Here is a 15,365-nt window from a genome sequence, read left to right on the forward strand (position 1 = left end):
CTGACTCTAGGGCGCCACCTAGCTGCCCCCATCTACCATTTCTAATCCTTTGTACTCGTCTCTGAAGAGATGACCTCTCTTACCAAAGCCAGTCCTCCTACATGTGCTCTTGATCCCAGCCCCTTCTGTCTTCATCAGATTGCATCCTCAATAATCTCTTCATGAATCCTGAAATTATAGTTTCTTCCCTACTGTGTACAAACATGCCCAAATTTCCCATGTCCTAAAACAAGGACAAAAAAAAAAAACCCTTTCACTGGATTCTACAATCATTTTAAGCTAAAGCTATCTATGCGTATTGTTTTCACTTCCTATCCTCACTCATTCCTAAAGTCGTTTCAATATGGCTTTCCACCTCATCACTCAGTTGACCCTGCTCTTTCCAGTTACCAATGATTTAATTGTTATAGCTTTTCTCATAGCTTTTCTCAGTCTTCTTTTGTCCTTTTGTGTGTTCCAGCCACTACTTTTTCCTGGTTTTCCACCTACCTGTCTGACCACTCCTTAGTCTCCTCTCCTGGGTCATTGTGGTCATCACACCCCCTAACTGTGGGTGATTCCCAATTCTCAGGCCTGGGTCCTCTTCTCTTTTTATATGCTCTTTTTCTTAAAAGAATGTTTTTATTTTAATTTTTTTCTCAATTACCTGTGAACTAATTTTTGACATTCATTTCTCATAGTTTTTGACTTCCAAGTTTCTTCCCCTCCTGCTCCTCAAGAAGGCAAGCAATTGATAAAGATTATACGTGTGCAATCTTTATATGTAAAACATATTTTCATATTAGCCATGTTGGAAAAGAGAATACAGACCAAAAAAGAGAAAAAAAAATAAAATAAAGCTTAAAAAGTATGCTTCAATCTACATTCAGACTCCATCGGTTTTCTCTGGAGATGGTCAGTATTTTTCATCGTACATCCTTCAGAATTATTTTGGATCACTGTATTACTGAGAATACCTAAATCATTCATGGTTGATCATCATACAATATTGCTGTTGCTGTGTACAATGATCTCTTGGCTCTGCTCACTTACATCAGTTCTAAGTCTTCTCTGGTTTTTCTGAAACCATCCTGCTTGTCATTTCTTATAGCACAATAGTATTCCATCACAATTATATACCTTTACTCTCTTTCTTAGAGACCTTTTAAGCTCCCATGGGTTTCATTACCACCTGTAAGATGATTTTCATCTGAGATGACTCACCAGTCTATATAAGCAGCCCCTGTATCACCTCTGTGCTTCAGTCCTGAATCACCAACTGCAGACTGGGTGACTAGTTACTAGGAATTTTGCAAGTAGGATTCACGATTTAGGAAAGGCATGAATTGGTGATCTCTAAATTCCCATTTCAGCTCTAAATTACCTGAGCCTATTAAGAAAAAAAAAACTTATGAAAACTGAGAGGTGTCAAAAAGTAAAATGAACTGCCTCAGACACAGTAACATAGATATCACTAGAGATCTTCACAGGCTGGATAACTGCTTTCTATAGATATCACGGAAAAAAATTCTTGTCCAAGTACGGGTTATATGGGCTGCCAAAATTTCTTCCAATTCTGAGACTGAATGATTAGAAAAATATCGCACACAGCCTTTGCATTAATGTTTATTGTAGAAATAGAAAGGTTTTTTTTTTTAATACATGACTTTTGGTGTTCATATAAAGTCTACATCTTCTTTATTATAGTTATTTTGTTATGCCTCAAAGAGAACTCACTATATTATCTATACATTTTATTCAGTACAGAAATGGTATCCTTTCCAAAAAACTTTTTTATATGTTTGAGAAACCGTGCATATTGTATACATTATTTTATAACCCAAGAGACGTCTTTGCTTTTTCAAAATAATAAAGTAAAAAACAAGTTGAACCAAAGTTAAAGTAATCTAGATATCCTAAAATTTTCACGTTCCATTTCTGAATTCATATCTATTTCAAGTTCAAACATACTATAAAGAAATACTTGTTTACTATAATAGATTGCTTGCTGCCTAATGAGAGTCAGATTGTCAGAAACATCGTACTGAACTGTATATATATTTTAAATGTCCCCTTAATCCACCCAACTTTCCAAGATGAACTTATCAACATTAAGCATTGTGTAAAACCACATGCAAAAATTTCCAAAAAGTTTAAATAGAACCAAACTGGTAGTTTTCAGACTGGACATTTCAATCTTAAAAATAGATATATATGTATGTATAGTATACTGCATATTAAATTGAACATTTCAAGTAACTTAAATACTTTTAGCAATCCAGCAAAAGATTCTTTTATGAAAAGAAATTGTTCTTAGAACAAAAAGCTAATGAGTGACTATTTAGACACCAATTTCTTGACACAGTACTGAGTCTGTGAAAATTTGAATTCTAAATAAAGTCTGTTGCACTGTTAACAATAAGCAAATTGATTTTATCCTACTGTATTCTACGTATATGAAAGTGCTTAGCATAACAAAATAAAAACATATTAAAGATTATTTGGTTCTAGCAATATTAATTGTTCTAAACTTTGTAAAGTAATTTATCATTTGCATTTTAAAATTTATGCAAATTTCCTACCTCTTCAAACAAGTTTTTTAAAAGAAAATAGCCCAAACCATTATCTAAATTATTATTTATCCCAGTTGGCTCATCACAAATAGGCTAAAAAATGAATGCTTAAACACATACTAAGCTATGATAAAATATAATTGTTAAAGCAAGTTCCATTATTTTATCCATTGTCTGCTATATTGGATCCTAAAACAGGCTGCCGACAAATGGGACAAGTACAGTTCTCAGATAGCCAACGATCGATACAATGAATATGAAACTCATGCATGCAAGGTAACTGCCTGAGCTTATTTCCTGTTACATATTCATTGATACAAACACTACAGGTTTTACTTAGTTCACTCTCAATATCTCCAAAGTTCCGTGTAGAAAGATTGTCAATCTGCTCTTTGGTTAAGCCCCTAAAGTGCTCATCATCATCATCCTCATTTAATAAAAAGAAATGGGCAAGTCGAAGAATAGGCAGTGTCCCACTTTCAACTAAATTGTTTGCATCTTGAGATTGACGGTTCTCTCTATTTTCATTGTTGCGGTTATTAGATTGGGTCCTCTCATTTTCACCACTCATTTCAATGCTGCCTTCTTGGGCCTGCCTGTCTTGAAAAGAGACTTCATTTTGTTGACTGCCATCAACTGCATGTGAGTTACTCACCTCTGAATGCATCTCTCTTAAATGTTGCCCACTCCTCTGAAATTCAGACTCAGATTCAGTTTCCATTAGAGAACTCAGCTCCCCAAATCCAGTCATGATTTGCCTTAAAATTGATCTTAAAGCTACTGATGATGGCTCACCAAGTCCATTCTCTGAAATCCTACGGAGTGGAATCCTTATGGTACTGACATAGGTTCGAATGCCAGCACGTTCTGAGCGAGAGATGGTTCGACGAAAGCCTCCACTATTGCTCTCAAAGGTGACTGTGTTTTCTGCCAATCCTACTCTAGAGCGAGTTCTGTTCGCAATACTATCCCGATCTCTATTTTCTCCAGGACGAATCCTTCGAACCTGAAGGTCTAGTGTGATAGTTGGGTGTCGCCTCACGGCAGCTGTGGGCCTAATGGATTCTTCCCCTTCCACTGTAATTCTTGACAGTAGTCCTGAATTGGACAATGGGGTGGAGCTAGTACCTCTATGTTCCCCAGCTGGCTCTAAATAGACACGAGCTACATGTCTCCTCCTAACTGACCTTCTAAAAGTTTGTTGTAAAGGTCTATTCTCCCTATGTGAATTACGTTCTTCAGAAGCCATAGCATCACCCTGTCTTTGGACTGGTGACCGGCTTCGACTATTTACAACAGACTCTGTGTTTACTGGTTCTTGTCTTTGGCTTGCACTCCTTGTGGGAACAGGAGTTCTACCTCTGTTTCCCTGGAGCTGTGAAGATGCACCTAGTCCCTCTCTAATATTGTACTCACTAGTGCCCTGGGGGTTTGCATGACCACTCCCAAGATTATCATTCACAGAATTTGTTCTAGCAACACTTACTGACCCCCTATTTCTGCTCCTCACCCTTCCCAACATAGAAAAAGACATTTCTACTGAATTCCTCCTCCTTGAACTTCTTGCCATTCTAGTCCTTGGGACCCTGAGACTGTCACCATTCAGAGTCACTGAAGTCTGGCTCCTTGTTCTCCTGGCCACAGGACTAACTGCTCTTTGGTGTCCATTTCCAGGATGATTTCTGCTGGCACGAGAATGAGAAACACTTGCATATTCATCACTGGGAGCTTCAAACCCATTGTTTTCGTGATTTATATTAATCTCCAGACTAAACCGAAACTCTCCACTATTTGGATTTGTTCGACTCACAGCTCTCCAGGTTTGGTTCCCACTCTGCCCACTTCGAGTTGCATTGCCCGTCCGACGGAAAGTGTTCAGCCATTCTAACAGAGAGTCTCCATTTGAACTGTCCCTGGGGATCTCTGCATCTAGGAAACATGGGAAAAAGGGATTTAAATAAATTTTTAAAATTGATTTATACATATTATTTTCATAGGAAACTTAAGAAAAGCCACAAAGTTAGTCAAATTAACAGAATAAGTATGACTACATTTTAAAGTTTTAGGACTACCAATAACATCACAAAACTTAAAATCACGTCTATATGATCACAAGCAGATAAATCTTCATTAGAACAACAAACATCAGGACAAATATGAAATACTAACAAAAGGCACCATGATGCAGTGGAAGAAGCTTTGGACTAGCCTGTAGGAAGATCTGGATTCATATGTTGTCACAACCTCACTAGCTTGTGTGACTATAGACAAGTCATTTCATCTCTGAATCCCAAGTTACCTCATCTGTACAATGAGGACAGTGGAAGATGATCTCTGTGATCTTTCCTAGTTCTCACTTGATGAATTAATGTTTTGTAACCATAAAGCACTTTGTAAATGGGAACCATTATTATATTTTAAAATGAAAGGCTTTTAAGATTATCTTACCCTCATTGTAGAGAGAAACTAAAGGCACTAGTACATTCACTTTATGTGTGTAAAATTATTTTGGCCAAGGCTAAGAATTAGAACCATCAACCTCTGGAGCCAAATAAAGATCCACTTTAAATCTTCAAGAACTATACCTTATTATTCAGGAACTTCCACAAGTTTGGAGCTCAGGAAAGGAGTTCTGAAGTCAACCACCAGTGAAAAACTGACCTGACACTGATGCACTGAACAAATAAATGCTGTGAAAACTGTGTACTGCCTATCTGTACAGTCTGTATGGCTCTTAGTATTTTCTACTGTTTACTACTAAATTAGTAATTTCTAAAAGAGTAAAAAGTCACACTATAAGTGGTTTTTTTTAGAAAACCATAGCTTTAACAAATCAAGTTACAAAATATCGTTCTATCCACAAAATCCTTCCATTCACTAATTACTATTAAAAATACCGGTGACATGACTATAGTTTCACCATATGACCATGACCTGTCTTGTTAAAGATTATTTTAGAGCGTAAAACTGCTAATTTGACAATAAGGGAAAATTTTTAAATGGATAGGAATACAGACATTCATTGTATCTACCTATCATTAGTATATTTACTTATAAGAATGGGTGACAAGGTGATGAAATGCCTTATCATCAGTAACATAAGGGTCTTCATATTTAAAATGAAGGTTTTTAGATGAGATGACCTTCAAGAAAGGTCTCTACAAGATCAAAATATATAGTAGTATGATGAATTCTCTTCCATTAAAATGTAATCAAATCACTGGTTTCATGGTTGTTTAAAAGCTGCTTCTTTTTTATTATTTGTAAAAATATAATTAAACTTAACATATATGTGAGTATGAGGAAGCAAATGGATTATTTTTTTTTTTTGGCCAATGAGCTTTGGAAAGTTCATCAATAAAAAGACGTTTAAAACCAACACTGACAATTTTAAATCACTTCCTTATTTGATAACTCAAACACATGGTATGACTGTAGGCACAGCATGTCTAACCAGATGTCCTTTATTGTGTTTTCCAAACATGAAAAATGGTATCAAGGAGAACAGTTTAAAAAAAAATAACTTTACCACATATAGTTAACATCTATTCCTCTCCCACATCCAATTTTTGCAGTTCATGACAATTCTAGGATATTTTAACTATTAAGGCAAGACATCTAAGAGTAAAGCTTAGAAAGTGGCAGTAATATGAGAGATATGTGTCCATGTGTATGTTAATGCACGGAAATTTCATCAAGCATCCAGACATTTATTCATTCCATTCTCCACTGATAAACAATTAGAAGTTAAGTTTAGTTATATCCTTTTGGTAGACAAGGTGAAGCCAGACTTAATAATGAATCTAATTTTGTATCAAATCAAAAACTGAATATGTAAGACTAGACTGTCCAACAACTAAATATATTTCATTGTTGTACATGCTCAGATAAAGTCTATCACTTGTGAAGGTGAAGAAAGAGTGCTCACAGTACCTCCCAAAGCTCCTCCCTCAGTCTGTCTATTTTCTGGGTCAGGCTGGGATGCTAGATGCTCCTTGGCTCCATCTAATCGCTGCTGTAGCTCTTCTGATGTTATTTCTCCTAAAAGCAATTAGAAAATGTAAACTTTAAGGTCAGCCTAAATTTAATTGCTCAGTTTTATAAGACGAACATATGAGATGTAGAACAAATCTTTAGCATACTATAACAGAAAGAATTTATATGTTTATTGTTTTGGAGACGCTAAAGGAAAGTGAAAGCAGTATAAATGTTGGGCCCAAAGAGGAAATAACTGGGAATTCTTAACTTCTAGCAGTACATTCTATGTATTCACCAGAAAATCCAAGTAATTTAAAAAAAAATAATGTTTTTATTCAAATTAAATGTATCCCTTGATCTCCTGGCAAGCTGCCCTAAGTTGATAAACTTTGGACTACAATTTAGTGGATTTCCTCAACTTGATGTAGAAATCAAGGAAGGAATGCTTCTGGAAATGTCAACTATTATTTATTCCCAAAATCTTCTTGAACTTCATTTAATAAATCTTATCACATATAATCCAATGATCAAGTTAGATCTACAGAGTACACCGGCTTCTTATGAGAGGTAGTAAATCAAATAAATAAGTAGTTATGCCTAAAGATATGTAGACTCTTTCTTTGAATAATGATTGTAATTTCATTCATGAAAATTTTGCTTAAATATGCATATGTGTATGTTTGTGTGTGTATGTGTATACACATACAAATATATGTCTCTACCTCTCTCTAGAACATCTTATAGGGCAGATGTCTTTATATATCATCAACCTGCTTTTGTTAGTTAGGCTGCTTGTATAGCAGAATTATTTCCTGCTTTCTATCCTACACCAACATAAAGGAGTATTCCAAGTTTATTTTTACTTGTCACTTTAAGGCAGAAACCAGTACTCTGATTCTCTGAAAAGAACTTCTCACTTGCTATGCTTCTAAATTGTCTCCTTAAATGCCAAAATATTTCTCTCCTGCTATACATCTCTTACCAGGGGTGCCTAGGAGATTGTGGTCTCTCATTAACCTATAATCTTCATCATTGAGTTCATTAATGAACTGGTAATAGGCCTCTTCCCTGCTGAGGCGCTCTTGCTGCCATCTTCGCTCATCTTCACTGTGACGGTGGTCTTGAGAAGAGGCCTGTTCACTACCTCCACCTGAACTAGACCTAGACTGATCCATGCTGTGATATCCTGGCTTCCTGTTCAACAGATACACAAAAAAAAATTCAATGTGTTAATCATAGATTACAGGTTGCTTCATTTTTCATTTAAGTTGGACTAGAAAACCTTGTTTTCCTCTCTTTTTGCACCCAACCACACTACCACCCTCCACCCTTACAACAGATGACACAGCTATTTACTTCCCTGGGAATATATTAAGGCCAAATGACTAGATATTCTTCACCCCTCCCCCCCACCCATTTCACTCTTATACCTTGGCATCAGTACCCTTTCCTCCTTCCTTCTGGCAGCAGAAGACAAGGTATCTTTACTCCTCCTTCCTAAGATTAATCTCCCTACCAACCCCTTTGATTCTATTCCCTCCCCACCTCTTCAGGTTCTTGTTCCTATATCCATTCCTCCCAATCCCCTTCATGAGCTTTTAATCTTTCTTTCATCACTGGCTTCTTCTCATCTGCTAAAAAGCAAACAACAAAAACAAAAAATAAAAAAAAATGCTCAGATCTTCCCAATTCTTAGAAGTATATAAAAACCTTTACCTCTCGAAACCATTAGTTACCGTCTCATCTTTCTTATTCTTTACTGCTAAAATTCTTGAAAATCTTGTTGATACTCAGTTCAAGCTTATTATCCGTTTTCCTAAATCTGTTCCTCCCTCTGACTTCACTATTTCTGTCTAATATATATAAAATAAAATCAAAATGGCGACATGGGGTGTATTATACATAATATACACACATACACACACCTCATGTCACTGTTTTGACAATATATTTCATTCTTTTCTCATTACCAATCCTGTCAATTTTACATCTAGAGTATCTCCCACATCCATCCCTTCTATATATCCAAGGACCACAATGCAGGCTTTTATTATTACATGCCTGGGTTATTATATTAGCTTCCCAACAGGTTTTCTATTTTTAATCTCTTCCTGTTCAGTCCACTCTTTATACCGATGACAAAATAATCTTCCTTACACATGGATCTAGGCATATCACTCCTTAGCTCAAAAACTTCAGTACTTGGTAGGCAATAGCAAGCCAAGGTATATACTCCTCTGACTGGCATACAACATATTAAATACTGTACCACAAAAACTTTCCAAACCTTATCTCACATCGCTTCCCTTCATTCACTCTACAATCCAACCAAATGAAAATATTTTCTGTTCCTAAATCCTGTATGCCCTGGGACTTCATGCTTCCCTAATACTCTTGCTCAGGCTGTTCCCTATACTTGCGGTATCTTCTCTCTCATTTCCTAAACTTGTTGAATGCCTACCCATCCTTTCAAGCCATCTCAGATAGCATCTCCTCCACAAAGCCTACCCTGATTCACACCCTTCCAGTCAGAAACAGTTTTCAACCTATGAACTCATATAGTGCTTTGTTTTGTAACTCTCCAATATACTTAAATAGAAAGATGTGTGGAGCAAATGAAGCATTATGTGTCAGGTGTTGTACCAATAGTACATATATTAATTGCAATATTATGCATTATCTCCCATTAGACTATAAGCTCCCCAAAGGCAGGGACTCATCTCATGTAAACTTTGCATCTCATCCAGTGCAGAGTCTTTGCCACAAAAGACTTGTTGAATGAACTATATTTTTAAAAATTTTAACAACAAAGAACTAGATCTTTTGATGTGCATTTCCTGACTTTACATGCCAAAAAAACTGTTGCAAGAGAGTTTAAACAAACCTTAGAGGTCTTAGCTCCAATATTTACTAGCAGTAAATCACAATCTCAGCTTTAGTTACCCCATCTGTTAAGTGGAGTTAATAATAATTGTATTACCTACCTCACAGGATTATCAGGAAAATACTTTGTAAACCTCAAAGTACTATATAAATCTGAGTTACTACTACTAAGTACTTTAAATGAATCTAAGAACTTAAAAAACCCAATTGTTATACCAAATTAGGAATAGCTAAAAGACAGTTAAGCCCTCAGTGTCTGTCTAGATTTATTTGGACTGTACATTTCTCATACCAAAGTTATGTCAAAGTGACAAACTGAGACAGTTATCTAGATAACTGTCAAAACATCCTACTTGTAACTCAATTTTCAGTATATTTCTAGATAAAGTGAATTTTAATTTACTTGAATTATCCAGGTAATTCGCATGTTATTCAAAGGGACACCTGAAGATCATCAAAATAGTATATTCAAGTAGATTTCAAAAAGTAAAGTCTTAAAATGTAAAATATTCCCTATACCAGACTATACCTACCCACTCTGCCTGGAGAGGTTATTTCCCCAAAATCAAAAAGAAAGCTCTGCCACCTGTACAATGACAATATGAAGAAATCTCATAGGAAACTGCTACTTCCACACAGATGGCTAGAGTCTAGGGTGTTATGTTAGACTATCTGATGGCTCCTCATCCTAAACCCCAACCTTTCCCTACCCAAAAGACATTTTCCTAATGTCTGACTTGTGGTGAGCCTTGCTGTAACCTGTCAATGAGAGGATATTTTGATTAGGCAGCAAGAAAACTTTCTGGCTTATAGCCATATTTGTTTCTCCCCTGAAGCCAATCTCTTAAATTATGATTCAAGTCAATGTGAAATTTTTTGTTTTACACATTTTAAAAAATTTCTATTTTAAGGAAAACGTCTCTTTAATTAAATAAAACTATCTGTAATTGCATTCAATTCTACAACATTTATTAAGCCCCATTAACAAGGTGCTAGGGATACAAAGATAAAATGAAAGTGTCCTTCAAGGAGCTTGTAATCAAATGTAGGTGATAAGGAATGTACAAATATAACTATAATACAAGGTATAATGTGGTAAGTGTGGAGAGGTACAAATAAAACACTATGAGAAATTTTAGAATAGATCATTTCCAGCTTGGCAGCTGGGAGATAAAAAAGTAAGAAGGCTATACTGAGTATCGCTAAAGTTGGATCTTGAAGTAAAGAATTTCAACAGGCAAAAATTGGAGGAAAAGTATGAAAGGTGAGGTGGATTCATACCAAGCAAAGGGACAGGGTAGACAAAGGAAAAAGACAAAAAAAAAAAAGGGAGGTCAAGAATGAGTGACATTACGGTAGAGTTTTGTTAAACATATGAGTACATAAAGAAAAACAGAGAGAGATAAGAGTAGAAAGATAAGTTAGTTCCCAATAGTGGAAGGCCTTGAATGCCAGCATATGAAATTTACACTTTATTCAGTAGGCAATAAGAAGCTGTTAAGCATTTTGGAGCAGATGAATTCATTAGGAAGATTATGTAAACAGTAGTGTAAAGGATAGATTGAAACAAGGAGAAAGAAGATGACTGCATTTACACTTAACAGTTCCAGGATGATTCAAAAGTATTAATCTACCTCCTTTACTTCTAGGGACCACAATTTCTGGTCATTTAGTCTACATCATTTCCTATAAAAACACAGTAATTTAAAAAAAATACTCCCTAAAGTCCACAAATAAGAGCTGTCAATGTGGCTTGAAAAATATTAAGAGCATCATATATTGCTAAGTACTGTTAGCTATTATTACTAGTGGAACATACCCAACATAGTAATTGAGTCCCATAAAAAGTAACAAATATGCTTTCTTAGCTGCATTTCTCCATTCCTTTGGCAACAGGTTCCTTCCACTGTCCACAAAGAGCCCTCGGTCTTAGATATCTCAACAGTGTTGCAAATCTTAACCCTTGCACCCTGAGAAGCTATTTTAAGAGCAAGAGCTGGTACTTTGTACATGAAACAACTTCCATTCCTTAGTAAGGTCAGGCACAGGTACATATAACATAGCTCTTAGACTACATATATAACACCAACTACTAGGTTTCTAGCTTGGACTTGGAGTTCCCAATCATCACAGAATATTTGGTTCAGCTGTAAGAAACCTTACTTCTCACCTACTCATTTTAGAGAGCAGAAAACAGAGGCCAAAGGTCCTGTAGCTTGCCCAGGACCATAGTTTCAGGCCAAATTCAAATTAGAATCCAGGTTTTCTGATTTCTAGTCCAGTGTTGTTTCATCACCACATGAAATAATGGGAATTTCTTAAGTAAATGACTACTCACCAAAAGTAAGACTCACACATTTAAGGCAGTGCCTGAAAGAACAGGTTGGGAATGTTCAAATGATATTTATATATTCTAATATTTATAAAAATCTCATGCTGATTAACTTTAAGAGCATAAAAAGGAACTCAGATATGAAATGGGACATACAACAGCTAACTAACATGGAAGTTAACAGCTGTAAAAGCTATCTTTCCATTTTTAAAATTTTGCAATCAGGACATGATCTACCATTAAGCAAGGAACATAGAGCTTTGAATACTATTTTCTTCTAAATAACTGAAAAAACTAAATTATCAAGCTATTCCCAAATTATTACTGGTAGTAATAATTTGAATACTCCAAAGATATTTTCGTGTATGATTCATCATTTAGTCGTAAGATTTAAACATAGTTTAAGTTCCTTCCAATTTTTAAAAAAAGGCATGAACTGCTATTATCATTTAATTACTTTTTTTCCCCCGGGAGATACCCTTGAAAAGAAAGGAGAAAGGGTTAAATATTCAAATTAGGTGGCCTCTTTGAAGCCTGGATACTTCCTGGTATTCTATCATTGCTGCCCCCAATAGACTACAAATTCTCCACGTGGGTTTTGACAGATAACAGGCCTAGAAAACGAAATTCCCCCCAAAATTAAGTTACGAAAACTAGGTATGACGTCCCCTCCATGTAACAAGAGAAATCTAGGCCCTTCTTCCACACGGGGTTGGACTTGCCTCTAAATCTTCTTCCTTATCCACTAACCCCCACTCAGTTACTATGGCCGTAGTTCAAGTTTCGCCCCATAGGCTCCAGATCCTCTTTCCACTCCCTGCCAAGCCCACCTTGGTCTGCTACTGGTCCCTTCAGGGTAGGGGCAGGGGCAGCCGCCTAAAACAAGGGGTGGGTCGGTCGGCCCCAAGGCCCCCAACCCCTCCCCAAATCGAGTCTGCCGCGGAGCGTCCCTCAGCAACCCGGACTCCCACCGGAGCAAGGTTGATAGGCAGCACTCTCCAGCCAATCCTGGACGAGAGGCGCTCATTAGCGAGGGCCTCAGCCAATCAGAGGAGAGATGGGTGGAGCCGGCGAGGGCGAGGATGGCCTGCTTTCCTCCTCCTCCTCCACCTTCTCCTCCACCTCTTCCTCCCAGGGCAGCGGCGGCCGCTCGGTCCCACCGCAGCCGTTGCCACCGTGCCTTCGGCTCACCTCACCCTTCGTTCTGGGCTCCTGGTCCAGCCGCGGCGGAAACGGCGGCTCTCCTCGCGGGGCCCTGGAGGAAGTGGCGGAGGCGGCGGCCACTTCCCCCCGAAGCGGTTCCTGATACCGAACGGCCGGGCCCGACGGGCCTGCTGCGTCGGGAAGCCGTTGACCTGGAGACGGGCCAGACCGCGGCTCGGAAAACGTCCGGCGGGAGGGGAAAGAAGACGCGGGGCGGAGAGAGGGCGGGGGACGGCTGCTGCGACTTATTACCACCCCCGATCCCTCCCCCGTAGCCGGTCCACCCGTCACCTGCCAGGCCAAGCCAGCGCTCGAACGCGGGGATCGGGTCTCCCGCGGGCTGAAAGCATCGCGGGTGCAGCTGGAATCGCCGTCCGGCGGGGAGCCAGGATTCCTGAGTCCTGCGTTCCGCCCACTCGACCACTCCTAAGCTCCACACCCCCCTCCCTCCCTCCCAGCTGGTTATCACATGGCCTTCTCTGGGCGTGACACTGCGCTCCTCCTCCTGCCTTGTCTGCCGCACACGCCGCAGCTGCGGGGCTGTTTGTTGGTGGACTTGGGGGAGAACTTCGGGCCAGTCTTTTCCTCCTAATCGTGTAAAGCCCATAGTGTGTGGTATGGGTTAGGGGTGGGGTTGGAATAGTGTCAGTTCACTCTAATGTTATTTATCTAAAAGAAGAGTTCCTCTAAAGGAATTCATTGCTGCTGTGTTCAATTCTGCAAACATTGGCTAAGCTATTCCTTTGCATCTAGGCACTGTTAGATTCTAGGGATACAGACAAAAATGAAACAGACCTTGTCTTGAAGGACTGATGTCAGAATAACCATGTACACAATGACCAGGCTGGAACCATGGGGCAAATTGTATGGAAAAAAAGATCTCGGGGGTTTTATTGGACCCCAAACCGAATGAGTCTTTTTAAGGGATAAAGGCTTAGAAGCCAGCCTTGGGATTTCATTGTTATAGGCGTCTCCCTAGGTACAAGTTTGGTTCTCTTTCCCAGCATGTTAGTACCTTTTCTGAAACAAAGTCTTTAGAATTGCCTAGGGTCACGACACTAGGGAATTGATAGTTCCCTCTGCTCATAGGAAGTTGGACTCAGGTGTCCCATTTTAAAAAGGCTTGTTAAGCTGCAAGGCATACCTAAGAGGGTAAGCAGGTTGGTGAGGGAGCATGAGACTGTGAGAAAAAAGGGCATGCCATACAAGCAAAGTTGAAAGAATTGAGGGACAGCCAGGAAAAGATAAGATTCAGGGAAGACTTGATTGTAGGCGGCAAAGCGGATAAAGCACTGGAGCTGAAGTTAGTAAGAACTGAGTTCAAATCCATTCTCAGACACTTAGCTAACTGTGTTTCTGCATTGTAAAATGGAGATAAGGGTATCTACCTCACAGGGTTGTTGTAAGGAATCTTGTAAGGATCAAGTGAGATAATAGTAAAGTGCCTAGCTTAGTTGGCACGTAGCAGGTACTATATAATTGCTTATACCCTTCCCTTTGATAGCTGCCTTAAAAGTACTGTTATGCGGAAGCAAGTAAGACTCACTCTACTTGGTCCAGAAGGCACAACCCTAAGCAAGGGGTAGAAGTTACAGAGAAGCAGAAAGCTTCCTAACTGACCAAAATGGAATGGGCTACATTAGGAGGAAGTGGGCTCTTCCTTGAGGTCTTCAAATGAAGGCTAAATGCCCATCCATTTGGAGCATCTTGTTAGAGAGATTCTTATGGGGAAGTGAGTTGTTCTCAATAGCCCCAGGTTAAATGCCCAAGGTTGCACAATCAACGTCTGTTAAAGGCACGACTTGAGACCAGGTCTTCTCAAGCCCTCTCTTTGCCTACTATATCATGCTGCATCTCTCTTAGAATAGAACTAAATAAAATAAATCAAGGAAATCTTTTTGAACATCTACTATGATCAGAGTAATAGTAAGAGTATAACACGGTCCTCACCCTTAAGGCATGTACAGTTTAATTGAGAGAGAAGAAAAAGAATGAAGAAATCTAATGAAACAAAGTTAGGAGGCAGTACTTAACAGTGTCATATGAGCAGTACAAACAGGAAGGGTGAGATCACTGGAATGGGGTCATTTGGGAGCATTTCATAGAGGAGGATGCCTTTGTTGGGTCTTGAACAATAGACAGTATTTGAGAAGGGACAGATGTGAGTCAGTGGAGTCCTAAATATCAGGGTCTCTTGGTACCACTATGAGAGAGCTTGGAGTGTCCATAGTCTTTGGGTCACGTGTTCTACACAAGCTCATTTATTATCTACTTTCAGTCGAGGAGCTAAGATCAGAGGATCACAGATTTAGAGTTATAAGGATCTTATCGGTCACTCAATGGATAAGGAAGCTGAAGTTGACTTGCCCAAGGTCACCTGGGTGGTACAGACTGAATTCGAATTTAGGTCCTCAGTC

The 15,365-nt window shown here is 38.6% G+C and overlaps 1 protein-coding gene across 3 annotated transcripts; it reads right to left on the reverse strand.

Moving 5' to 3' along the window:
* Window positions 1-1,589: 1,589 nt before the first annotated feature.
* Window positions 1,590-13,389, reverse strand: RNF6 (ring finger protein 6). 3 transcript variants are annotated; one of them, XM_036745299.1, is made up of 4 exons: window positions 12,576-13,389; window positions 7,513-7,724; window positions 6,486-6,593; window positions 1,590-4,481 (listed from the first exon to the last, which is right to left on the reverse strand). In XM_036745299.1, the coding sequence occupies exons 1-4, from the start codon at window positions 12,770-12,772 to the stop codon at window positions 2,716-2,718; spliced, it is 2,283 nt and encodes a 760-aa protein (XP_036601194.1). In that variant the 5' UTR covers window positions 12,773-13,389; the 3' UTR covers window positions 1,590-2,715. The 3 variants fall into 3 exon arrangements, with proteins under 3 accessions (XP_036601194.1, XP_036601195.1, XP_036601196.1); XM_036745300.1 differs by having other exon boundaries at window positions 12,937-13,312; XM_036745301.1 differs by lacking the exon at window positions 12,576-13,389 and adding an exon at window positions 8,076-8,083.
* Between the last annotated feature and the right edge of the window lie 1,976 nt (window positions 13,390-15,365).

This window comes from Trichosurus vulpecula, chromosome 2, assembly GCF_011100635.1.
Source record: "Trichosurus vulpecula isolate mTriVul1 chromosome 2, mTriVul1.pri, whole genome shotgun sequence".
Taxonomy (NCBI): Eukaryota; Metazoa; Chordata; class Mammalia; order Diprotodontia; family Phalangeridae; genus Trichosurus; species Trichosurus vulpecula.

What these genes read in the sequence shown, in the direction of transcription:
- RNF6 (XM_036745299.1), bottom strand. Translation starts at nt 12,772, where the DNA reads ATGAGCGCCTCTCGTCCAGGATTGGCTGGAGAGTGCTGCCTATCAACC. An exon ending in GGGACCAGTAGCAGACCAAG is followed by an intron (nt 7,725 to 12,575) that starts GTGGGCTTGGCA and finishes TCTGTTGAACAG; the next exon opens with GAAGCCAGGATATCACAGCA. An exon ending in CAATCTCCTAGGCACCCCTG is followed by an intron (nt 6,594 to 7,512) that starts GTAAGAGATGTA and finishes AATTGCTTTTAG; the next exon opens with GAGAAATAACATCAGAAGAG.